Source organism: Ahaetulla prasina, chromosome 1, assembly GCF_028640845.1.
Source record: "Ahaetulla prasina isolate Xishuangbanna chromosome 1, ASM2864084v1, whole genome shotgun sequence".
Lineage (NCBI taxonomy): Eukaryota > Metazoa > Chordata > Lepidosauria > Squamata > Colubridae > Ahaetulla > Ahaetulla prasina.
The window spans coordinates 303,909,893-303,937,530 of record NC_080539.1 but is presented as its reverse complement, the minus strand read 5'-3'; the positions used below and the strand labels follow the sequence as shown (position 1 = coordinate 303,937,530).

Below are 27,638 nucleotides of genomic sequence, written 5' to 3'. Positions count from 1 at the left end.
GGGCAAAAGCAGACAAATCAATATCACCCAGACTATACTTTCAACATAATAAAGTTAATTCCCTGTGGTATCCAGTAAATGTGAAAAAGAATATTTCATTAAATTAGTCTCAAACTACAGTTAAAATTTCTTTAAAATCTTACCCAGCGATATGTGATATCCCAATACTTATTCTTCAGTTCTTGTATATACCCTTAACAATATTGTTTTATTGCTCATTTAAAATAATGTAGAATTAGACTTATCCAATCACATTCCAATAATATAGCTGAGCCAGATTGTGAACTCATGAGACTCTTTGCTATTTTGTACTTTGAGTGCTACATTTTAGTGGGTAAGTTCACATAGTGTGCAAAGCTGTTAATGTATTTTGTTTGGTTTGGGTAATCCAGCCATCATAGTTTATTTGACAATTGCCATTTTCAAGGGAGAGATATGTCCAATTTTAGACATCTTACTAACTGTATTTTAGCATTAACACTTGCATTTTTTAAAATAAGGTCATCATCTTAATGAACAAACTGATACAAATTTTCTTAGTATTTACCATGTACCTTTCCATATATAAAAATTTTTATTCTCTAAATATCCATTGTTTAATTGGAATCCATTTAAGAAATTGTAGACCTCTGATGTTGATACACGCTCTGTTATGACTTCACGAAGTAACTTCATAATCTTAAGTGTAGGCATGACCAGGTAGGTATTCACTGCTTCTGGTACTGGTGGTAGAGGTGGTTTTTCTTCTGAAGAACAGAAGATACATAGGTTAATTTAGTGCAGCAGGCACTAAGAGGAAAAGATAGACTAATGTATATTGCAAGATTTTTGTTATTGATTATCACTTCAGAGTATACCAAAAGCCAAGCCCCACTGAAAATTTATTATATGCATTACTGTATATTAAAATGTTTAAATTGTTTTCCATTTTCTTCTAAACACTCTTGTTACTTGACCTTTGAACATTTCTTTAATACAGTAGCATTTTCTGTGGAAAAAAAAGATTAAAAGATATTGTGATTATGGAGCTCAACTTTTGGTATACCCTGTATGGGGGACAGGGAGAGAGAGGGAAGAAGGAAGAGACAGAGATTGTATGCCTATATGTTATTATGTATATCTGTGCATATATACACATATATACATAGTGTTGTGGCTCCAGCACCCCCCCCAGGCCTGGCCCCCTGCCAGAAATTGACTCAGAGAGTGAGGGGGAAGGGCCGTCAGGGCTCCCTTCTGCAGGGCCAGCCTCTCTGGCTCAGCTCCAGGAGCCAGAGGCAGGCCAGGTAGAGGAGGTGAGGAGGCCTCTGTCTCCTGTATCTCCCCCCGCCCAGGAAACACTTCCAGACCCAGCTGTGGACAATCAGCCCTGGTTAGATCCCAGGCTTTGTAGACAAGAGAGGTGGGAACAACAGACGCAGGGGTGGGGCAGGCCTAGAAAGTGCTGAGTCATGGAGCCACACCCCACAGGGGATAAAAGCAAAAGGGGCTGCTATACTACTTCGTGACGAACAAGTCAACTGACTGGAGAACACTTGAGCTGAACTATCTGACTGAGCATTTGGCCTGAATTGCTGTTTGCTCCTGACTTCCTGGTTGCTCCGGTAACGAGCTCTGTGATGCCGGCATCAAGGAGATAAGAAAACCTTGGCAGACGAACGCTGGTTTGCTGCCAGAGCTGATAGTTGCCATGGACTAAATTGCTGGCTAATTGAGTTAGTTCGCATGCCTCCCGGACTGAGGTGGGGGACAGAACACATATAAATATACATACAGTCATATTTATAAATAAATAAATGCATATTTATAAATAAATATTCTTTTTATATGCTCATTAATACAGAATTAATATAATAGGTAGGCCAGTCACTGACTGTATGTGGAATAAAATTCATACACATTCACACACATGCAGCTGCCCACACAGCTGGTGAATGATGGGTGTAATCAGTTATGATACAGAGTGGCTATTTCACATTAGAGCTCATCCTTGTATAATGATATTGATTATACTGATTGAGACAATCTTGAGTTTCTCTGTTCATGGCTTTTGCCATTCTCAAGTCAGCAATGGACTCAAGCTCAAGACCCTTTCTATGGGAAAAACTAAGGGGATTGGACATTGACTGATGCTATTGTTCCTAATCCATGAATTGTATCAAGACGCTATTCTTCTGAATCAAAGTAAGGTTCAATCCACAAGAGTTTAATTACAGACGTATTCTCTGTGCACAGTAGAGGCATTTTACCTCTTTCCTTCTTTCTTACTTATGGGTCAACTCATAAGCAAAACAACTCTCAGATCAAAACTCCCATCTGCCTGGAATAACAGAAGTGCATGTTCTACTTCTGCTTTATGGAGAGATGACATAGCCATTATTCCAAGATCCCCCATTGGTTTTTGGTGCACACTCAAAAGTCTTGTATGCTACTGTAGTGAAAATCACCTTGTTCTGAACTTCCAGAAGACCAAAATAATGGTCTTTACTAAAAAAAAAAAAGTAAGTTTCACTAGGCAATAGAAAGGGAAAAATTGAGCAGGTGAGAGTTTTCAAATATTTAGATTGCCATTTAAAGCTCAAGGACATGGAACTTGCACATCAACATAGCAGATGCCCAGACTCAAAAAACAAAAACAAAAACAAAAAAACCTCTTCAGCTGTCTTAAGATTCTTCTATACAAGAAGTGAAAAATTTATCCCTTACACTTCTCAAATTATTCACAGCAAAATCATTGGCTCCATTGTTCCATGGCTCCCAGCTAGGCCCATTTAAAGTGTGTTTACTTCAACTCCCAGAATTTCCCTGTCAGCATGGTAACTAGGAAATTCTGGGAGGGAATTCCACCGAGCTTAAAGTTACCAAGATTGGGAAACATTGCTCTTTGTTGTTGTTGTTTTTAGTTGCGAAGTTGTGTCCGACCCATCGTGACCCCATGGACAACATTCTTCCAGGCCTTCCTGTCCTCTACCATCCTCTGGAGTCCATTTAAGCTCGTACCTACTGCTTCAGTGACTCCATCCAGCCACCATTCTATCGTCCCATTCTTCTTTTGCCCTCAATATTTCCCAGCATTAGGCTCTTCTCCAGTGAGTCCTTCCTTCTCATTAGGTGGCCAAAGTAAGGCCTGGAGGAATGTTGTCCATGGGGTCACGATGGGTCAGACATGACTTCGCAACGAACAACAACAACAAAGTCCTGCCTTTCTCATGATGTATTCTGCACATAAGTTAAATAGGCAGGTTGACAGTATACAGCCTTCCTGGATTCCTTTCCCAATTTTGAACCAATCAGTGGTTCCATGTCCAGTTTTCACTGTTGCTTCTTGACCCACATAAAGGTTTCTCAAGAGACAAATAAGATAATCTGATACTCCCATCTCTTTATGAACTTGCCACAATTTGTTGTGATCCACACAATCAAAGGCTTTAGCATAATCAATGAAGCAGAAGTAGATGTTTTTTTCATGATCCAGCGTATATTGGCAATTTGATCTCTAGTTTTTCTTCCTCTTCAAAATCCTGCCTTTACTTCTGGTAGTTCTCAATCCACATACTGCTGGAGCCTAACTTGTAGGATTTTAAGCATAACTTTATTAGCATGTGAAATGAATGCAATAGTGCAATAGTTTGAATTATTTGGCTTTACCTTTCTTTGGAATTGGAATGTAAACTGACCTTTTCCAATCCTGTGGCCACTGTTGAGTTTTCCAAATTTGCTAGCAAATTGAGGGTAGCGCTTTTACTGCATCGTCTTTTAAGATTTTGAATAGCTCAGCTGGAATACTGTCACCTCCACTAGCTTTTTTGTTGCTCAGATTTCCTAAGGTCCATTTAACTTCACATTCTAGGATGTCTGGTTCAAGGTCACTGACCACCCCATCTTGGTTATCAGGGACATTAAGTTCATTCTTGTATAGTTCTTCTGTGTAATTTTGCCACCTCTTCTTAATCTGTTCTGCCTCTGTTAGGTCCCTGCCATTTATCATGCCCATCTTTGCATGAAATGTTTCCTTCATATCTCCAGTTTTCTTGAAGAGATCTCTGGTCTTCCCTATTCTATTGTTTTCTTCTATTTCTTTGCACTGTTCATTTAAGAAGGCATTCTTATCTCTTCTAGCTATTCTCTGGAATTCTGCATTCAATTGGGTGTATCTTTCTCTTTTACCCTTGCCTTTCGCTGCCCTTCTTTCCTCAGCTATTTGCAAAACTTCCTCAGACAGCCATTTTGCTTTCTTGCCTTTCTTTTTCTTTGAGATGATTTTAGTTGCTACCTCTTGTACATTGTTGCAAACCTCCATCCATAGTTCTTCAGGCACTCTGTCTATCAAATCTAATTCCTTAAATCTATTTGTTACCTCTACTGTATATTCATCAAGGATATGATTTAGTTCATACCTGAGTGGCCTAGTGGTTTTCCTTACTTTCTTCATTTTAAGCCTACATTTTGCAATGAGAAGCTCATGATCTGAGCCACAGTCAGCTCCTGGTCTTGTTCTTCCTGACTGTATAGAGCTGTGATGGCGAACCTATAGCACGTGTACCACAGGTGGCACGTGGAGCCATATCTGTGGGCACGTGAGCATTTCCCTAGCTCAGCTCCAGCATACTGGCCAGCTGATTTTTGGCCTTCTGGGCCCACCAGAAGTCAGGAAATGGGCCATTTTTGGCCTCTGGAGGACCTCCAGGGAGGATGGGGCCGTTTTAGCCCTTCCCAGGCTCCTAGAAAGCCTCTGGAGCCTGGGGAGGGTGAAAAATGGGCCATCGTGTGCCAAAAGTGGGGGAAACAGGAGAGGTTGCATGCACGTGCATGGGGAGCGGATTGAATTATGGGTGTGGGCATGTGCACAACCCCCCCCATGCTCCCCACACTTTTGGCACGCGACAGCAAAAAGGTTAGCCATCACTGGTATAGAACTTCATCTTTGTCTGCAGAGCACATAGTTAATCTGATTTCTGTGTTGACCGTCTGGTGTTGTCCATGTGTAGAGTCATCTCTTGGATTGTTGAAAAACAATGTTTGCTATGCCTATCATATTCTCTTGACAAAATTCTATCAGCCAGTGCCCTGCTTCATTTTGTACTCCAAGGCCAAACTTGCCTGTTATTCCGGTTATTTTTTGGCTTTCTACTTTAGCATTCCAATCCCCCATGATGATAAGGACATCATTTTTTGGGGTTAAATCTATAAGGTGCTGTGGGGCTTCATAGAACCGGTCAATTTCATCCTTGTCAACACCAGTGGTTGGGGCAGACATGGACTACTGTGATATTTAATGGTTTGCCTTGGATTCGAACTGAGATCATTCTGTCATTTTGGAGATTGTATCCCAGTATTTCTTTTCCTACTGTTTATTGACTATGAAAGCTACTCCATTTCTTTTGAGGTATTGTTGCCCGCAGTAGTATATCTGATGATCATCTGAATTAAATTCACCCATTCTTGTCCATTTTAGTTTGCTAAGATGTTCAGTCTTGTCACTCTTGTTTGACCACATCCAGCTTGCCTTGATTCATGGGTCTTACATTCCAGGTTCCTATGGAGAATAGATCTTTACAGCATCGGACCTTCCTTTCACCACCAGATGCATCCACAGCTGAGCGCCCTTTCAGCTTTGGCCCAGTCACTTCACTCTTTCTGGCGCTACTAGTACTAGCCCTCTGCTCTTCCCCAGTAGCATATTGGACACTTTCTGACCTGAGGGGCTCATCTTCCGGCGTCATATCTTTTTTTCCTTTTGATACTGTCCATGGAGTTTTCATGGCAAAGATACTGGAGTGGGTTGCCATTTCCTTCTCCAGTGGATCATGTTTTGTCAGAGCTTTCTCCTATGACCTCTCCAACTTGATTGGCCCTACATGGCATAGTTCATAGCTTCATTGAGCTATGTAAGCCCCTCTGCCACGACAAGGCAGTAATCCATGAAGGGGATTGCTCTTTAGAGTACAGCTATTGACTTTTTCATTATTCAGTTACATTCTGAAATACGAATGAGAGGTATCTACTGAAGTATGCCCATATCTATCAACATCCTACAGTATTTTTGAGACAGATTATTGTAATTATAAACCTAAACTGTTAAATACCTGAAGTTCAATAAAAGAAAACATAGCAAAGTTCTGATATGTAATTTGCTGCAGTGGGTTAATTGCTCTTTTTCATTACATTTCAGAATTAACTTTTTGCAATAATATAGCTGCTTTGAATTATTCACTTAATGGAAATTTACACCCAGGGTTTTATCACTAGAATTGATACTCTAGAGATGTATTATATAAACTAAATAATCAAATTTAAAGCAACTTGTATTTTACTAACCTATTTGCTTTATTTTGTCCTGGGTATAGCTATACAAAAAACTATCTTCTGAACTGTCAATTCTACGCCATGCATCCAAGAGGTTATAGGAAAACACATTACTCCACATACCTAAAGAAAGTTCAAGAGTTAGTAAGATATTCAGGTTTATTTCTGAATTGTATATATCAAAAGGTCTGTTTTCCAAATAGTTCTAATTGGATGTTAAGACTGCAGTCCTATGGCTCTCATGAAAATGTCGCACTCGCTTAAGGGTCCAGAACGAGCTTCCATCTCAGAAATGATGATCCCTAAACATCCAAATGAACTTCGCCCAGGCTGGTTTCCCTTGAGAGTCCATTTTGAATGATTTTTAACAATTTAAACTTCATCTGTTGAAGGTCTCTGGAACAATTTGGATTGCTGAATAAGAAGTTTTATTTACTTTTATTTATTTATCAAATTTAGAAACTGTCCATTTTCCTCACAGAAAGATTCTGGGTGGTACACAAATGAATTATTTAAAATGTAAAAACTATACATACGTTTTTAAAAATTGGGTGGGAAATTGTTCAGCAATAAAACATAGACTTTGTCGAGGAAAGGTCCTAGCACCAGTTCACTGCATATTTCTTTGAAAAATTGGAGCTAAGTTAGTACTTGCACATAGCAGAAAAGAAGCCAAAATCGGAGGTTTGTGGCATCTCAAAGATATTCATATCAACTAAAGCATAAACTTCCATACAATAGAATGCAACCTTCATTGGATATTACTAATATGTTATTCTGATTTAAAAGGAATAAAAAAATATTATCAAGAGATTTGGAAGCCAATAAAAATGTCTCAGCTTTTTTCACTTGGTAATTTTCAAGAACAGCCTGGTCATTCATTCAGTTCATTTCAGTAATTAACTAAATTTTTTTTGCCGTCGAGTCATTACTGGCTCCTGGCAAATCCCTTGGAGAAGTTCCTGCAGTTTTCTTGGCAAGAGCTGGTGGTGGTTTGTCATTGCCTCTTTCCTAGGGATGAGATAGAGAATGGCTGACTCCAGATTACCCGGTTGGCATTATGCCTAAACCAGGACTAGAACTCACACTTATGGATTCTAGCCTCGTGTCTTAATGCATTGTATTGCATCAGTCTGACTCTCTGACCTGAAAGTACACAACAGCATGTATAGTAATTAAAGTATTGATCATGCTAATCATTGCTGAACTGCCCAGAGCAGCATAATCCATATTAATAATCAAAGCAACAGAAGAAATACATTCCTCTGCATGAATCTTCAGTATTGTTGGTTCTTGAAGTCAATTTTTAAATCTTCAGCAAAATCAAAAATTTTAAGGAGAAAGTTAAAAAAAAACAGAAGAGTTCTGAACTAGAGAATTGCTTAGATGCTTTCACAGCAGGACCCCCGACTCTTTCAAAGCTCAGTGTGGGTATGTCTTTAAAAGAAAACAATTGCTTCACAGAAATAGAGACGATGTGGACTTGTTTCTTTTATGTACAAGTCTATATACAGGCATTAGGGAAAAACAGTCATTTCCAAACTTTTCCATTTCTGTCAATTTCTGCCTCTTTCCCAGAGCTATTCATTAGCAGCTACCTGCTCAACGGGTAACCCTGTTGAGTAACTCTGGTTCTGTCCCTTGGTACACAGGGTTTAAAAAAAAAATCACTATTTTTAAGGAAGAGATTTGTTAATGGCAGAGCAACAACATCCCCCACACACTGCCAGTGTTTTTCCTATCTGATCAGAAGAATTTAATTACAGATAATGTAAGAAATTGAACTCATGAATAGGGGGAATGTATGCTTTGATAATGACTATAAAAGGGAAATAATTGGGTGAGTTTTAAGCAGTACATTTTTATAAAGTTTAGGTTTATACCACTGTAATAATGTTGTTTTGGTTATTTTCATGCTGAATAAAATGGTCTCTAACTGAAAGTATGATGAAGTAAGCTTTTCCACAATTTGGCCTTTAGCTGCTTGTCTCCCTGGCATAACAGAATAACAGAATTGGAGGGACCTTGGAGGTCTTCTGGTACAATTCCCTGCTCAAGAAGGAGACCCTATCCAGGGGTGTCAAACTGACAGCCTGCGGGCCAGATGCATCATGCCCCAGCTCCGCAACCATAAAAAATGTCACAATACGTCACATGATGTCACGTGACACATCGGGTTTGACACCCATGCCCTATACCATTTCAGGCAAACCCGCCACTGTTGGAGCACTCACAACTTCTGGATGCAAGCCATTCCACTGGTTAATTGTTCTGTCAGGAATTTTCTTCTTAAGTTCTAGTTTGGTTCTCTCTTGTTGATTCATTTTCATCCCTAGCTTCTTGTTCTGCCTTCAGGTGCTTTGGAGAATAGCTTGACACCCACCCACCCACCCACTTCTTTGTGGCAGCTGTTTAGATATTGCAACACTGCTATCCTGTTACTCCTAGTTCCTCTTTTCATTAAACTAGACATACCCAATTTCTGCAACAGTTCTTCATATCTTTTAAACGCTAGTCTCTTAATCATGTTTATTGGTCTTCTTTGCGTTCTTCCTAGACCAGCCAGAAATAAAGCTGGCTTAAGAAATCCCTTTCTGGTTTCAAACCTCCTCCTTCATTTTGGTCACAGTCCAAAGCATATTTACCAGAATTCCTGTTCAGAGGATTCTCCTTACTTCCTCTGAACTAATAAAGGGAGGGGAAGGGAAAGAAAAAAAATCAGTGTTACCATTTTTCCTACCACTTAGGCTAGAATGGGAAAGCAGCAGGATTCTTGTCAACTTCACCCTGAAACTGAGGTGAATTTTTAAAAGTGCACTTTCACAGATGCATGAGTGAACCTGGCAGGAGGAAGAGGATGGAAAAGAAAGTCCAGCTTTTACTGTTCACTGCTGAATTTGTAAAAAAAAAATGGCCATGAAGGAAAGCCCAGAGAAGAGGAGCTATTCCAGAGTACAATAGCCAACTGGAGTGGAGGTGCTAAAGTGAAGCAAGGTGCACAGGACAACACTGAATAAGCTGCCACAAATAGGGAAAAAAAGATGGGCTGAGTAAAAGCAGAGGATAGTACGAGGTACTCCTTTCTTAGTAATAATCAGTGGCTCGTATTTGAGATGGTGCAAATAGTTCATGGACTATGCGAATCAGCCCTGACACTAATTTAGATTCTAGTCTAACTGCCACAAGGAGGCAGTCTTTACTTATCTTTATCATTGTTGAAACTGGCAGACTCAAGGGAAAAGAAACTATTTTCTGTTCATTCATGTTTTCTCCGTAAAAACATATTAAAAAGTAATTCACCCATACAAAACTGCCTTAAGCAGGATGCCACTGTACTATTGAGTATGATCTGTTATGGTTCATAATCACAGGCGACAGTGCCAACTTGTCAGATTTATGGTACAACATTGGAAGAAACTGAAAATGCTTTGGAGCAGTGTTCCTCAACCTTCTCTTGCTTGTGGCTCCCTTCTGACCTTGTTTTCCTTCTGTGTTCCATCTGTCCAGAGCCAATCCCATTACTGGATATGAACATGGGATATTAACTAATATATTTTCTGGCATCAGCAAGACATTGTCTGTAGTAATTGTAAGCCACCAAGAGTCATTGACTGGCAACTATCAAAAATAACAGATAACAGATTAACAGAGTTGGAAGGGACCTTGCAGGTCTGAATGAATGAATGAATGAATGAATGAATGAATGAATGAATGAATGAATGAATGAATGAGCAAAATAGATTTTTGCTTTTCTGTGCCTCCCCAAAATGTGCCCATCCCTGTTCCACATTTTTCTCCTGTGGTTCCTTTGAAATATCCTATGTTCTCTAGGGGGGCATATGTCCCTCCCGTTGCTTTAGATTACAATCTAAAATAATCAACCTTGTTGATTTTTCTTTTCAACCTTGTTTTTGACAACTTTCAGACAAGTGAAACCAGAATTTCTGAAAAGAAATGGCATTGTTTCATGGAACATGTATGAGTACCTTTCATGAAGCAGATTTGAGATTCTGGGATCTTCTTCATCATCCGACCCATAAAGAATTTGCTCCCATAGTCTTCAGCACGAATGTAAGCACCATATTTTAATAATCCAACCTCAAAAGGAGTAAATTCCACATACTCTACAACAAAATCACATCAGTTACAGGTTCAAATGAAACACTGGTTTTGCAAAATATGATTTTGCAATGGTTGAATGTAACTAAATTAGCTTTTTAATACTTATTAGTTGCTTTTTTGGCCGCATTTCCATCAAGCTAAGTATACAAAATATACAGGGAGAAATGAAATGCTAAATAGCACTGAAAAGACCAAGCAATGATTATGTGCCCACTATCACCTTTTTGGCTGCCTTTTTTAATCTTCACACTGTTTTTTGTTCCCCTCTAATCCATCAGGTCATCAGTAACTGAAAATCTCGAGAGAAGGAAGGTGACAATCCTGCCTGTTAGTTTACATGAGAGTCTATGGTATTTATGTTGGCTCTTGAATTAATGTTCCCCGTTCTCCTGTTGGGATTTACATTTGCAGATGCTCTCCAAAGTCTTCTTTTTGCTGTCAGATAGTTCTACTGTTCGTTATCATTGCAATAACTGAAAGCTTAGAGAGAACAATAATTAAAATTAATCATTTCTTCCTGCTGCTTCTTCATGTTCACCACAGTTTTGCTCTTAATCGCCAAAGCCTCAAAACCTTATTGTCAAACCCAATTACTTAGATATTCTAACCAAGCATCTCAGCATCTACTAGCAATTGTCCAAAAATCCATTATTTCCCTTACTCTATCCAAGAACCAGTAGCTGAAAGGAAGTGAAAAAAATAATCATTCAAGAATATATTTAAAGAATACTATGTTCTGAGAAAGTACGAAGAATCATGTTATGACTAAAAGGCTCCCCTCCAAGGACTAAAAAAAGAAGAAGAAGAAAATAGATAGATACTTAGGTGGTCCTACAATAATTTCTCTCATTCCACAGGTCTTCTTACATATTTATCTTTTTTGCCTCATTTTCTGACTCCATTTTTTATTCTTTCCTTCCCCCAATTTAACAGGCAGTGATAAAGAGATATCTTGCTTTTTGAGGCATTGCAAGACAAAGCTACAGCAATGCAACAATCTTCATTTCTTTAGAAGACCTCAAAAAAGGAAAAGAGGAAGAAAAAGTAGGGAACAGCTTAGAAATTTCACCACTCATTTTAGAGAGTAATATATACCATGGCATTGAGACTCCTTTGTTGGGCTCTAGACCAATAACAGCAGCGCTGTGGTACACATTAAAATGAAATAAATCTTTGCTTTTCTTGGCAGATCAATAAGACCTCTTATTACTGTTGAATCACAATCAACGTGGATAATGTTACCTTTAAATTCTTGGAGGCTATATTTGTCCCTGGTGTTCAGGACCAAATACATGGGCAGAGGACTCTGACCATGATTCAGGGCATGCTTCTGCTCTGAAAGTGTGCTGCTACATCTCTGTAAAAAAAAATCAACAAGTCACAAAAATGTCCTGTCAGAACTAGGGAGAATGGGAAGAATCCTAATTTTAATTTCATTCTCCTCATGTATTTGATTCATTTCTGGAACAAATTCTCACGTTGTTTCTCTACCCCTTTCATATTTCATCTGGATTCCTTGAAAAGAATAGAACTGACCAAAAAAAAAATCTCTGAAAACCATTTTCTTTGCCATTTTATTTATTGAGAACTCTGCCCAAATTGCTGGGTGAATTTCAGACCACTAGGAGTATATTTGGTAAAATATCACCTGTGAATAGCACGATATTAGCCCTTTGAGCTAGTCCAGAGAAGAATATCTAAGGAGATTCTCAATCATCTAGGCCAGGTTGTCCCAAAGGTGCTTTTTCCAAAAGGCAACATTTTCCTTTGAAAACGTTTTGCTTCTCATCCAAGAAACTTCTTCAGTTCCATACAAGAAACACAACTATGAGGACTATCTCTACTTTTATTGTAAGGCTATGTTGACATAAACTTATCAGATGGAATTTCTCTAGAAATCGTGGGAGGGTCTATTCTGAAATGCTTCCCACATTCCCCCTTCTAATAGCGGAGCTATCTTTTACATGAAGGTAGTCTAGTCTGTGGCTCTTCTTCCTCTCTCCCAAGATCATTCCCACATATCATTACACATGGTGGGCCTAGTTCCATCTAACATATTCAGATTGCTGAAGCAAGCAATAAACTTAGCTCTTATACCTACCTTCCCCTCTTAGCCTATTAGTTGGCTTTTAATACTATTAGACCCAACTAATAGTATTAAAATAATTCATTTAAAAATAACTAAAAACTACTTCTTAGAAGATAGATGTTGACAATATGGGTTTAGAAAACTTGGAACTCCGTCGCCTTCGACAGGACCTGGGTATATAGCACATAGAATCATCCATTGTAATGTCCTTCCTGTTAATGACTACTTCAATTTCAACTGCAATAATACAAGAGCTACCAATAGATTTAAACTTAATGTCAACCGCTCCAATTTGGATTGCAGAAAATATGATTTCTGTAACAGAATTGTCTGTGCTTGGAATGCATTACCTGACTCCGTGGTCTCTTCTCATAACCCCAAAAGCTTTAACCAAAATCTATCCACTGTTGACCTCACCCCATTCCTAAGAGGACTTTAAGGGGCGTGCGTAAGAGCACAAACGTGCCTACCGTTCATGTCCTATTGTTTCTTTCCATATATATATATATAATTATATATATATATATATATATATATATATATATATATATAATTATATATATATATATATATATATATATATATATATATATATATATGCTTATACTTCCTTGTTTCTCATCATATATATGTTTACATATTATATAATCTTTTTGTGTGATGCTTGTGTATATTGTTATGACAAAATTAAATAAATAAAAAAATATTTTAAAACTTAAGTACCCTATTGTTGGAGAATTCTAGTAATATATACTCTTCCAACTATATCATCAGAAAAGAGACTGGGAAAAAACTGTAGTCCACATTCACTTAGTTTTAAGCAAGGCATTAAGATTTCCTTCTCCATCTCACTGGAATTATCTGCCATTTTATTTGCCAGATTGCGATTATTGTGTCCAGCAAAATAGATATGCCCCAGCGACTTCCTCAAAACAATATCATGCAATGAGACCTGGGAAGTGTGTTTTTGCTATTATCTTCACTGAGATTAAACCAGCCCTCTCTCTCTTAGCTCTTAGGAAGGTTTGATGATGTAGATGTTCTCTTCGGCATTGGGGCCAAGGTGTTAGACAAGCTCAGCCTGCAATATATGTTTGTGTGATTTCTGTTGTGTTTTTGTTTTTGTTTTTTGATGCCCCAAATCACATTTTTTGCAGTCATATAGAAGTTAAAATATTTAGTTTCTCCCATTCTTAAAACAGTTTCCCTAAATATTTCATATGGTCCTCATGTAAGTTCATAACTTCATTATGAAACAACCAACACCAGGATATATTAATTTGTGTACCCCTCCCAGTTCTCTTTCTATATATTATTAATAATCTGAGAGAAACAATCTACAGTGCTCCCTTTTCTATGGTATCGGGTTTTAAAAACGTTATAGGCTATAAAATGGTAGAAAGTGAGCATATCAGTGAATACATATTGATATTCACAGTGCTTGTTAAAAGTGTTTGATGAGTTTTAGAAATAAAAAAATGTGACCCTGAAGATTTAAGTCAGAATATAAGTCAGAAAAGTTACTACAGGAATCTTAGGCTGAAATCTTAGACTCAGAAGTCCCATTATAACTGGATAAAGTTCCATAATTATGGCAGTGTTATGCTTTTAAAGAAAGATTGATGTGAACTCAAGAATGGGAAAAAGAGAATTACCGGAGTATTTTTAATCTAATGGGAGACTGCTTATAGTGAAATATCAAGGGAAATCAAGGTACAAACTTCGTACCTGAAATAAGGATTTTACATTTGGTATACAAAGAAGTTGGGGAATTGCCAACAAAATATTGTTACATTGTGCTGTGAATTTGGAGGTCCCTTTCAAAAATAGAATAATAGAATAACAGAGCTGGAAGATAGAAGCATCATATTTAGGCATTTGATCTGAATGTCCGAAAGGTGCTTTTTCAAAAGGCAAGTGGATTTTCTTGTTTTTCTTCAAAGTCCAGTTGCTTCTTGAAAAAGTATCTTTGGGATATTAAAATAACTATAAAAATTATACATATATAATCATCAACCAAACAAAGGTAAAAACAAATCAAACAACAACAAATCAAATATTAAATTTCTTTAAAACATTTATTTTCCTGTGTTGTGCTATGTGTTTAGGAACTCCTACCTAAAGCACCTTTGGGACAACGATGACCTGGATGACTGAGAATCTCCATAGACATTTGATCTGAATGTATTGAGCACATAAATTATATAGAGGCTCACTATGTGCTCTACCACCCAATGTCATATCTTCACCTGTTCCATTGTTATGAATTGCATGGTAAGCATAAGGAATGTTCTATGTAAGAAACGTAGAATCTCCTCATTACCTTTGCATTGGATGTGAAGACGTCAAAAGAAGAAGCAGCATAATGTAATGTTAACTTTTGATGGTGGGTGAGATCAGCCCAGGTAACATAACATAACATAACATAATAACAGAGTTGGAAGGTAGTTTGGAGGTCTTCTAGTCCAACCCACTGCCCAGGCAGGAAACCCTACACCATACCTTCAATCCCATACCAGATTTGTATTCTGCACGTTCAAACTGAATGTCAGGATAAGTCTATGGTGTTGCTTGCATTGCTTTGATCTTTCAGCATGTATATTCAGGCTTCTATCAGAACCCTTCATAATTGAGAAATCAGAAACTTTTATTACCCCATTTCCTAATGCTTGGTCGACGAAAAGTCCCCAGAGATCAGTAATGCAGGTTTTGTAGCCATCCTTTTTCCGCTGCTTCAGAATATCCCGGTATTCTTTTAAGTGGTCTAATGTAAAGCAATCCAGTTTGCATTTGGACATGTTTTTGCGAGCTTCTGCAATCGGTCTTAAAAGATCCTTCTGTGACCAATCAGGATCTTCATACAGATTTGAGAGTGTCCTACAAAAAAGACAGAGCTTGATAACAAGAGTTACAATTCCCTAAATTATCTTTCATAATATAATTTAGGCATTCCTAAATTCAGGCATTCCAATTTAAAACAAAACCAAGAACAGAACTCTCCAACCTGGTTATGCAATTTATACATTTACTGCATATTTGGATATTTCATCCTGGTAACCTGCCCTTTCTTCCAAAGCTTAAATCACACTTCCATCTAATCTGTTCAACAGAAGCTTAACCAGGGCCAACTGGTGAATTTAATGAATGAGAACTGCCCCATGTGTATGCTCACACAATTCCATTTTTTTTCTTAAATCAGAGCAGTTAATATCATCATCATTCTGTATACAGGAAGTAAACAGATTTTTGCTTTAATTTTATTGTATTTTTTAAAATTACCAGGTCAGATACTTCACTTAAATACTATAATTGGATGGGATTAGGAAACAGGATTTTTCCGTGGCAGTCCCTGGCCTATGTAACATAGTTTAATCTAAGTAGTTTTATATTTTTAGTATAATTTTATATATTGCTTTAATTTTTCGTTGGGGGTCACTTAGTTGGTTAAAATATGGGAAGATATAGGAATGTTTTAAATAAATAAATAAATTCTAAATATATGAATTCTGCCCATCAATCTCATTTCTTCATCAAATTACATTTAAAAGATTGTGTTTATTAGCAAGAGTATAATATGAACAGCCAATTTGAATGTATTTATTTTATTGATTTATTACATTTATGGCCATCCATCTCACCATAAGGCAACTATTCTTGTGAGAATATGTGAGAGGCAGAGGGGTTCAAACAAAACAAAACAAAACAAAATAAAACAATCATTTGCTTGTGTTGTTCTTACCAAGTAGAACCAGAAGATCCAGAAATGTACATGAGGCAGTCTAAGAGATTCAATTTCTGAAGACTAAGTAAATGGCCATGTAAAGCTGTAAATGCCCGAGCTCCACCTCCTGTGGCCATGATAGCCACCACAGGTACCTATAATTCAACAAATAAAGCTCAATGAAGTAAAAAACTTCTTTTTATCAATGTTAAAAAGGAGCAAATAAGAATATCAAGGTAACTTCACAAATCAAAATTGGAAAAAAATTCCCAGACTTTTTTAAAAAAAATAAATAATAATTCAAGCTGTAGAGTCCTTGGTGCTCCAAGCTTGGTTGTTTTTTCGCAGATGTTTCATTATCAAACTAGGTAACATCATCAGTGCTAGTAGGAGGGTTTGCTATCATTTTATATCAGGGGTGTCCAAACTTGGTCCCTTTAAGACTTGTGGACTTCAACTCCCAGAGTCCCTCAGAGTCCCAAAGCTGGCTGAGGAACTCTGGGAATTGAAGTCCACAAGTCTTAAAGGGACCAAGTTTGGACACCCCTGTTTTATATACTTGCTTTGTCAGTGTTAGTGGGAGTGGTCTTGGTGATTCCTTGATTGGCCTGCTGTTTACTATTAGTTTGTTCGTCTTAGTTGGTAATTACTTGATTGTGGAGATGTTTGCTTATTGATTTTTTTTTATTTGCATTTATATCCCGCCCTTCTCCAAAGACTCAGGGCGGCTTACACTATGTCAAGCAATAGTCTTCATCCTATTTCAGGGGTGTCCAAACTTGGTCCCTTTAAGACTTGTGGACTTCAACTCCCAGAGTCCCTCAGAGTCCCAAAGCTGGCTGAGGAACTCTGGGAATTGAAGTCCACAAGTCTTAAAGGGACCAAGTTTGGACACCCCTGTTATAAAGGATGGAAGGCTGAGTCAACCTTGGGCCTGGTGGGACTAGAACCTGCAGTAATTGCAAGCAGCTGTGTTAATAACAGACTGTCTTAGCAGTCTGAGCCACAGATTGTTGGACTAATGTTAATTTTTTTTTTTTTGCATTTATATCCCGCCCTTTTCCGAAGACTCAGGGCGGCTTACACTATGTCAAGCAATAGTCTTCATCCATTTGTATACTATATACAAAGTCAACTTATTGCCCCCCAACAATCTGGGTCCTCATTTTACCTACCTTATAAAGGATGGAAGGCTGAGTCAACCTTGGGCCTGGTGGGACTTGAACCTGCAATATTGCAAGCAGTTGCTGTTAATAATAGGCTGCATTAGCCTGTTGCGCCACCAGAGGCCCTGATGTTAATCTCTGCTCATCTGGGTGTTGATTGCTGGTGAGGAGGTGTCTAGGTCTTTTTGTTTCCTTTTTGGCTTTTTGGTTGTCTCTTTTGAATGGAATATAGTTTAGTTTATTATTATGTACCTTTTGATGGCTGATTTGTCTGAGTGCTAGGCTTCCAAGAATTTTTGGGAGTTTTTGGACTTGGCTTAGTCTAGGATACTCACAGTTTCCTAGTTGAAACTATGGTTCAGTCTGCCCATATGTTGTGAAAATGTTACCCAAGACATAATGTGATGCAAAAATATTTCTGTGTCTAACCAAATAAATTACGAATTTATTCATTTATCAATTTTCTCCATCCTATTTCCAAATCTGCCTAACTCTTCCATCTAGGTTTAGGTTTGCCAGAGGTCTAGATCAGGGGTCTCCAACCTTGGTCCATTTAAGACTTGTGGACTTCAACCCCCAAAGCTGGCTGAGGGACTCTGGGAGTTGAAGTCCACAAGTCTTAAAGGGACTAAGGTTGGAGACCCCTGGTCTTGATTATTAATGGGAAACTAAATCTTAATTATCCATATTGAATTCCAATGGTTATGCTTTACATACCTCATGATCTTGCAAATCATTGTCCATGCAAAGAACCCTTTTCAAGGCAGCTGCTACAATTTTCTTCCTTTTCTGTATAAATATTTGTTCATCTGGACACAGTTCATAGTCTAAACGTACATCAAGCTCTTTTTGCCTTGCATATGGTCCATGATGAAAGAAATGAAATATTACTGTTATGATTAATTTAGGAAGACACTACCGGTATAATAATATCCAGTAATATGGAAAAGAATCTCAAGCAAAATCACACTTCCATCTTAACCCAGACATAAGACTGAAACATCGCAGATGATAGTGGAGGCAGCAGAGATTATTGCATCATGCACAAAAATCATTGCAAGATTAAAAAACCAGGTTAGGGACAGATCATTATGGAAAAAATCTAGTTAAGATCCAGCTTGATGACCCCTTGTCAATCAATAAATTAAAGTATTTTCTCTTACCAGTCTTTTACCTTTACAGATAATTCAATTGCTTTGTCCTAGAGATAAAAATGCTGTTAATAATTTGTTAAAGTAAATATCATTTAATTGAAATTTAATTATTATTTATTTGAAAGAGACTTTTTGAGATCACTGTCTGACATTTTTATGGAAAAATCATCAATTTCTATATTCACCTACATATTCCCTTGCTCACATGCACAATTATATTTTGAATTCCAGAAAACAGGACTAGATATTTATGTAACATTTTCTAACACAGTGAACTTCATGGAAAAGAGTCAATCCATACACTAGTCAAATACAGCACAACCATCACAATCCTCTTAAACGGATTATTCTTCTATATATCAAAGAAAAACATCTCAGAAATCTTGGCATCACTATCGCCCACAAAGCAACACAATCTTTTCAAAGCAAACTTAAAGCAAACCTGAAAATCAAATGGCAAACCTGAAATGATTTACAAAATATAGTGTTTTCTTTTTTTGGATCTTTGGATCAATTTTTTACTTCAGGCAACTGCCTGGTGACATCCTGCAATTTTCTGGGCAAGGTTTTTTCCAGAAGTGGTTTGCCACTGCCTCTTTCCTAGAATTGAGAGAGTGTCTGACTAACCCAATTTTGTGCCTAAATCAGAATTAGAATTCACAGTCTCCTGGTTTCTAACCTGATACCTGATCTAGTATATCAAACTGGCTCTCAAAAATATAATGTATGGATTGCAAAAAATACTCTGTAGGACAAAAGAGTATAATATTGGTAAAACATATCCATGAACCTCAATTGGCAGTCAAAAGATAAGATGGAGCTCTGGCAGAATTCAGTTTTATCTATCATGACCAGGAAGGACACTCCCATAAATTAGGCAAGTCAAGCAACTATACCTTCTCTAATTAAGATTTTTGTTTGCCCAAGTTCTGTGAACCACTGAATTTAATCTCAAACTCATAATAGACCTACATGGCAGATAAATTAAACATGACAAATTAAACATTAAAATATTAAACATATTGTGCAAGAGTGCCCATGATATGCATTTCTGGTTCCTTCGAAGACCTGCATGAAGCAACACCAGAGGCAATCGCCTGAATAGCTTATTAGCTGATTAGCTTGAATAATTGGACGTCCAGTTATGAGGCCTCTGCCAAACCCCCATAAAAGTTTTGTAAATAATTACATGGATTGTAATTGTAACTGTATATGAAGTATATGTTTACTTCTCCTTGTCATGTTCTCATCATATGCTAAATAATGATAACAAGCAAATCACACAAACAAATTAATTTTTACATTTCAAAATCTTCTTGACATTTAAAGAATAAATGCCACAAGAAATAACTTTTATTGTTGGTTTCTTCTTCTACTTATCCAATAAGCAAATGAAGATGATTTTTAAATGGAACCAATGACATGATTTCTGTGAGATTATCCCACATAATTTCTTCATGTTGGGTGACATTGCAGACATCTTCCTACATCAGGGGTATCAAACTGGCGGCCCACGGACAGGGCAGGCCATGCCCACCCCAGCTCCACGAATGGGAAAAACGTAGTGAAATGTCACGTGATGGCAACATGATGCGGCAAGTTTGACACCCGTGTTGTACATGTTTGAAATGTTTGATACCTCACATTTTATGCAAGTGTCAAAGCACATGTAGTCCTTGACTTATAACTATAATGGAGCCTGCCCATTATTGTTGTAAGTCTGACAGTCATAAAGCGTCAATACAGTCATCTATGTGACTGGCCCAATTTTATAGCATTTTCTTGCAGCAGTCATTAAGAGAACTCATTGTTTACTATAGGTTGCTTTTGCCAAAAACTGAAAGTAAAGGTCAGTTTCTCCTCCCACCCCAAAAAACCCAACTTTGTAAATTGTGGTTAAATGACTGTGGGATAATGCAAAAGCTCTAAATGTGTGCCTGTTGCAGACCGTATGATATGTAGTCACGTGACTGGGGTTGTGGTACATTGTAACTCTGAATATTCAATTAGTTGTAAGGAACATTGTAAATTGTGGTTAAATGACTGTGGGATAATGCAAAAGCTCTAAATGTGTGCCTGTTGCCGACTGTATGATATGTAGTCACGTGACTGGGGTTGTGGTACATTGTAACTCTGAATATTCAATTAGTTGTAAGGAACTGGTTGTAATACTTGTATAGCAATTTTATCTTGACTGTGTGTAATATTTCATCTATATGTCTGCATAATAACATTTTTCTTATTTTACTTGAGGAATTGGAAGTCACAACTGAACACATGCCTTCAGAGTCAAAAAAAATTCTTAGTATCTCTAGAAGATCTTTCTCTGACATCCTGGAGACCTTTTGGCAGTTCCCACATTGTCCAATGTGTGTATGGGTGTGTGTATGGAGGTGTGCCCTCGTCAGATATTGTTGAACTATTTTAAACAACCCTTTCCATTAGCCAGAATGGCTGTGGATGGAATCCACAAAATGTAAAGTTCCATTGTTTAAAGATGAAATTATTTCTCTACATTTGTTACCTTAAAAGTTAATTAACATGTTTAATTCACAATAACATATTGAGCCATACTCTTTTTGCAATACAAAATTAAGTTTTTAATCTTAAAAAAGACATTAAAGATTTTCCATATTCCACCGTGAAACAGTATTTACCTGGGTTATAGTGACTTCTTTTTCCATAGAGATCGAATCCAGAGGTAAAGTAAGACAAACAGTTTTATCTGTGTTTCTATCTGAAAAACACTAAAAGGTTGAACGGATTAATACACAACATCCTTAACTGTTGCAGACTTGCAATCTTGAACTCAGTAGAACTTTCTCCTGGGTAGATATCTGTAGGATTGCAGTGTTAATTTGTTGTATTAACACACAGCAACAGCTATTAAAACAAGAGCATCTTCAGTTTATTACAAAACACATTTCCATTGGCTATAATATTGATTCAAAAAAACTGGATTTTTTTTAAAATCAGGAAGTATGTTATGTTAGTGAATGAAGATTCTCAATCATCCAGGCAAAGGTGTCTGAAGGTTGAATCATAGCAGGTGAACTAATTTTTTTATTTGTTAATTTTTTTGCTCGTCTGAGACATTTTGCTGCTCATCCAAGCAGCTTCATCAGTCAGAGCAAGTTAGTTAGGCAGAGAGTTGTTGGAATGTACCAACTCCTGCCACATCAACTTCAGGGGTTTTCCTTCCCAAAATGCATTGCAATATGTTGATGAAGCCTCTCAATCATCCAGGCCAAGGTGTCTAAAAATTGAATCATGGCAACTGGGCTAATTTTTTGGTTTTTTGCTAGTCTGTGATTTCACTGCTCATATGAGGCTGCTTGGATGAACAGAGAAACATCTCAGACTAGCAAAAAACAAAAATTATTCTAGTTGCCATGATCCAATCTTTAAATACTGAATATTAGGCAAGCTCAATTTTAAATCCACAATGCAGTATATTGCATTAATTGGAAAATAAAGAAGCTTATGTGGTTTTATGATTTATCTATTTTTATGAATGGGGAGGGAAGTTGTATGTCACCCAGGGAGCATTGGACAGTTATAATAAATTTAATTAATTAGCAATCTTCTATTGGCTCACAAAGCTCTGTTGTTAGAGATAGCTGTTTAACATATTTATGAGGTGGCTGAATCAAAAATATGTTCTATATGAATAATTAACAATAATTAACAAAGAAAACATTTTGGAAACATTCACAATAAGAACAGGTGATGCTCTTTCTTTGTTGCTGCTGTTATTTCTTTGTTGACAGCTCCCACTTCCTCTTGTTCCAATGAACTAGGATGCAGGCTAGATACTTAGCATTTTTCTTGAGCACAGAGTGGGGTGAATGGCTACTGCTAAGTGAAAAGAGTTCAAGTGAGTTTTACCTCTGCTAATATTCAACTGAGCCCCATATTCTAGAACAGGGATCTCCAACCTTGGCAACTTGAAGACTTGTGGATTTCAACTCACAGAATTGAATTCTGGGAGTTGAAGTCCACAAATCTTCAAGTTGCCAAGATTGGAGACCCCTGTTCTAGAACACTGAATTTCATTTGCAATTTCACCTCCCAAAGTCCTCCCTCCCATCTGTCTGCACATTTACATTGGAAGATACATATTAATGTGTGTTCACACACACAAACATCAACACGGAAAGGTTAACCATCACATTAAACTGCAATATGTGAACATAGCTTATTGGGTACAACCAAATTAGTTAGAATTAATCAACAGTGTATGATTCACTTCCAACTAAAGTCAACTGAATAGATTTAGCTACATCTGCAAATTAAACCATTGCTCAAATAAGAATAATTCATTTTCATAATATGATGGAAAGCTCAAGGAAGTTTACGTTGCAATACCTTTGTTGATCTTAAAAAATGTCATATTATTATTTTATTAGGTTTAACAAAGGAGAAAATAGATTTTCTGCTCACATCTTCTATATATATGGAAATAGAGTATCATGTGACAGATCACAAGTGTGTACCTATCAGTGTTATAATAGGTGTTAACTAGTTCCAATGATGGCTAGATATCCCTAGAAGTGGTGGAGGTCCTGCCTCTGTATTTTTATTCAAAATAAATGTATGCTATATAGAGCAAGTAATTGAAATAGGTTTGTTTTGATTTCTGAATTAAAATGTGCCTTAAAAACATACAGAATTTGTGCCACACAAATTCTTTAGTAATTCAATTTTTAGGGCAGATTCTTTACACTTGACGCATTGAAATTCAAGAGGAACAGAAGACGTCAACGGAAGTTTCTGAGATTCTTCATAGCATCCTTGCATAGTAAATAAAGCAATTTCATCTGTGGAGAAGGAAAGATACAGTTACACAGGGAACTCCTTTATTAATGTCAAACTTAACTTGCATCCCATGAAAATATAAAACAAACAGATAACCGCTAAAGTAAAGTGTTACAATTCTCTAAAGCACATTCCACCATTATATATCTAATACATTACTTGGCTTAAAATGTTTGTTATGAAACAGTAAATATTCAGGAAAGCTTCATATAAAAGACCATATATATCCCAAGTAGCTAAGTAGGGGTATATGTTTCTCTCTCTGTGTTTTTAAAGGCATATATCAAGGAAAGCTACGTGCCTATAACTTCCTTCCTTCCTTCCTTCCTTCCTTCCTTCCTTCCTCCCTCCCTCCTTCCCTTCCCTTCCCTTCCCTTCCTTTCCCTTCCCTTCCCTTCCCTCCCTCCCTCCCTCCCTTCCTTCCTTCCTTCCTTCCTTCCTTCCTTCCTTCCTTCCCTTCTTCCTTCCACCTCTTTGCTGCAACTTCCCTTTTCTCTCCTCTCCTCCCCTCCCTTCCCTTTCCTTCCCTTCCAAAGAGGCAGTTAAGGTGGAGGAAGGAATGAGGAATTGCAAAACTCAGGGAACATTGAAAATGAAAATCACAAAACCACAGCAGAAGTCTAGCAGTGCAGCAGCTGCCAATAGGACTGAAGCAGCCACAATTTCCCAAATTTCATTCTCTCATGAGACATGGAGCCTGGATTTTGGATACATTCTGTAGGTTAGCCCATTTGAGGAAGCTTTGTTCAAAAATAGTTGCTCTGTGATGCACTGTTTCATCTAGTTAAAGGTCATGTTAATTAGTGTTTTAGTAGTATATAGACAAGTACCACAATTTATAGTAATCTCTTATAGTTATAGAGACAATCGCTCCGCAGAGAACCAATATATCTAGTGTATTTGATCCAGAAGGGCAAGATAAGGTGTACTCTGTGCCCTGAGACAGGGAAGAAAGAATATTATTCTCCATTTTTATAAAACACCTTGCCCCCAGATCTCTAGTTATTGCCCTTCTGAACGATGTTTCAATGGACATTCAAGGCAGAAGTCTTCTTGTAGGGAGTCTGAGACTTAAATAATAGAGGAATCTTCTTTTGTCAGATTTTGCTTAGTTACATATACCAGAGTTATACTGTATATACTGGAGTCAATGATGTATATGTATTGGAATTACAACCACATTTGTATTGTACACTTTTTTTACTCTGTGATCAACTGCATTTATCTGATCCATGTGATTCATCTTTTACATCATTGGCCAATGACTATTAAACAATATATACAGGCTTTTAAATTAAATATAAATATAAAACTATACATTTCCAAGTATTACCTTTTGAAACGTGTTTCATATTATTCACTTCTATCTCCAAACAGGAAATTTCACGGGACTATCAAAAGGAGAAGAAAATCTTAGGAATCAAAGCAAGATAGCTTTGATAGAAATAGAATATCACTGGGAATGTTTTACAACATGAGAATTAACCAGAGATATCTAAACAAATACCTATATTAATAGCCGAATTAGAATATTTTCCCTATTTTAAATACATGAAGTTAAACATAATTTTTCATGAACGTTGAGAGCACTAAAATGTGGGAGGCATCTATGTTTGGTTCTGAAAATTGATTCAAGTAGGAACCAAAATGGAAATGTAATTGCCTCTTTGAGATGCCCTGATTCTGCTAAACTTTTCTGAACAAAGACCCTTAAATTGCCTGAGAGGCCTGCCTGTCTGCCTGCTTGCCTGCCTATCTATCTATCTATCTATCTATCTATCTATCTATCTATCTATCTATCTATCTATCTATCTATCTATCATCTATCTATCTATCATTCTCTACCTACCTACCTACCTATCCATCCATATCTCTCTCTCTCTCTTTCTCTCTCTCTCTCTCTCTCTCTCTCTTTCTCTCTCTCTCTCTCTCTATCTATCTATCTATCTATCTACCTATCTGATATTTATTTGTTAGTTTATTTATTTAAATGTATAAACCCTCTCAGCATATAATTATCTCTGGGCGGCTCCCAAAATGGTCTAAATGATTCAGTCTACCACACCATTTGTGTATGTGTTTCTGCGCGTTTGTGAATACATATAGTTCATACATCATACACTCCCCTCATTTCTTTTACTCCCAATATACTTAGGACACCTCTTTCAGAGCTCTCTCATGCCTGCTTATGTGAGAGGAAACTCAATTAAATATGATGGGTTTACTTCATAGTGTTTATGCTAGGCTGACCAATTTATGGCTTGTTCTGAAGCCTTTGAGATAGTTGGAAATTATAATTAAAGGTATAATTCCTGTGTGGTTTCCTTATTCATACCACAAAGGTAAAGAAACTCTGTATATGGTTATAGAGGCTTTTTTAAGTCTCATTTCATTATGGTGAAACTTTATACTATCCACCTCAACTAATTGCACTCAGCCACTCTATTCGCATACCCACTACACAAAATAAAGTCAAATTTAGGGGCTGCAGAGTTACAATAGCCATATGACCACAACAACATGAATTTTTAAAAAGAGAAAAAAAGCAAAATGGAAATTACCACTAGTACACCATTAGTAACAATATTCTCAGGAGGAGCTGAACTGAAAAAATAAAAATAAAAATGCATGTGTCATAACATATTTTGATTATTTAAATTTTCCTTTTATCTAATTCAGGGTGACATGAATTAATGACATTACACTTTGTATTAACTTACTTTGGCTAAGATTTAACCACATTCTAATGTGAAGGTTTTAAAACTAATTTTAGGTTTATCACTTGAAGGTGAGCAATGGAGAATTAGGCACGAGTATGAAACACCCAAGTCTAAGATGAAACTGAACACCATTTTGACAATATATTTTCATTTGGAATAATGAGATTGATTATGTGCCATCATGTCATTTTTGATTCCTAGCAACTATATAAATAGATTTTCTCCATGACAAATCATGAGAAAGCAGACATAACGTATTAATATATACATGGTAAAAATGAATGAATGAATGAATGAATACTACCAGGCACAAACTTATCTAAGTTCTAATTGCCTTAGAAATCCAGTTTACTTGTAGGCAAAAGATTAGATTAATCCAGACCTTCAATTTAATCCTTCAGATTAATTAGGCAGAAATCATAAGAATTTAATTGCTGACATAAGCAGCACATATATTAAATTTATCCTGGATTTCCCCAGGCAGAATTTTCAGATATTGTATCTATGTTTCAAGGAAGTGCTGAAGTTGGGAGTTCTTGGAACTGCTGAGGTTGTTTCAACCCACAGCTACATCCAACAAGGTTTGAAGTTCAGGAAATCATGTCTCTACATGAATCCTATGCCCTATGTCATTGGTCCATCAGCCAAGATCGCATGCTGATTAAATTGTGCCAAGGAGTTCTAGGTTCAAGCTCATCATTGGTCATGGAAATTTATTGAGTGATTTTAAATGCTGTCCTTGAGTCTAGCAGATTAACAGAGTTTAGAATTCCTATTCAATTTATGAAGTCTTTGGGTGTTTTATAATTTGTATTTAACCATGGTATAAACATGATCCAGCAATCTCTTGTTATTCCAATATGTCCTCCTGTGTTGCCTTCATCTGTTCCTCAATCCCTTTGAGCTCACTGGTCTTTTTAAGAGTTTGTGTTATTTTTTCAGATGTTTGCTTTTTTGTATTCTTTTTATTATTATTTTTTAAGAGATATTGTGTTGTACACCACCCAAAGTCATCATGCAATTGGGTGGCTTATAAATTAATATATTTAATTATTAAATCCATGTCTGAAACATTTTAAAGTCACCTTTAGTCGCCCTCATATTTTAGCAATGTTTTCTGCATTAAACAAAGAGTTTTGCCCTGAGTATTTAAAAAGTCTTCATTGACATTTTGCCCTGAGTATAATCTGAAGTACTTTCCCTGACAATTAAGATGGTAGGGCATCTATTCAGCATTTTAGGCTGGTGTATCCAAGGCCTTTCCTATTAAGTCCAAGGACTCCCATCAAGTCCCATGACACAGCAGTCTTGAATAGAGGAGAATCTGACTTTTCAAACAGAGGCTGAGAGATTGGATCAGGCCTAAATGAATGAAACCAACGGATGACTCTAGCCATGATAATGAAGATCATTACTTGATAGTTTTTAAATCCACCTTTTCTTCAGGAGCTCAAGGGATCACACATAATGCTCTATCCTCCCATTTTCGCCCACAGCAACAATTCTGTGAAGTAAGTTGAGCTTAGTGGCAGTGACTGGACC

General features: G+C 37.0%; 1 protein-coding gene across 1 annotated transcript in view; it reads right to left on the bottom strand.

Annotated features, from left to right (window-relative positions):
• Positions 1-27,638, bottom strand: part of LOC131187661 (cytosolic phospholipase A2 epsilon-like) — a 54,527-nt gene that overhangs the window by 5,142 nt on the left and 21,747 nt on the right. Inside the window, exons 6-17 of the mRNA XM_058162134.1 lie at positions 25,938-25,980; positions 24,710-24,767; positions 23,227-23,378; positions 21,216-21,305; positions 18,568-18,605; positions 18,122-18,257; positions 16,257-16,393; positions 15,172-15,394; positions 11,671-11,785; positions 10,293-10,430; positions 6,319-6,429; positions 555-746 (exon numbers count right to left, since the gene is read on the bottom strand). Coding sequence (XP_058018117.1) covers positions 555-746; positions 6,319-6,429; positions 10,293-10,430; positions 11,671-11,785; positions 15,172-15,394; positions 16,257-16,393; positions 18,122-18,257; positions 18,568-18,605; positions 21,216-21,305; positions 23,227-23,378; positions 24,710-24,767; positions 25,938-25,980 — 1,433 coding nt within the window. The remainder of the gene's footprint in view (positions 1-554; positions 747-6,318; positions 6,430-10,292; positions 10,431-11,670; positions 11,786-15,171; positions 15,395-16,256; positions 16,394-18,121; positions 18,258-18,567; positions 18,606-21,215; positions 21,306-23,226; positions 23,379-24,709; positions 24,768-25,937; positions 25,981-27,638) is intronic.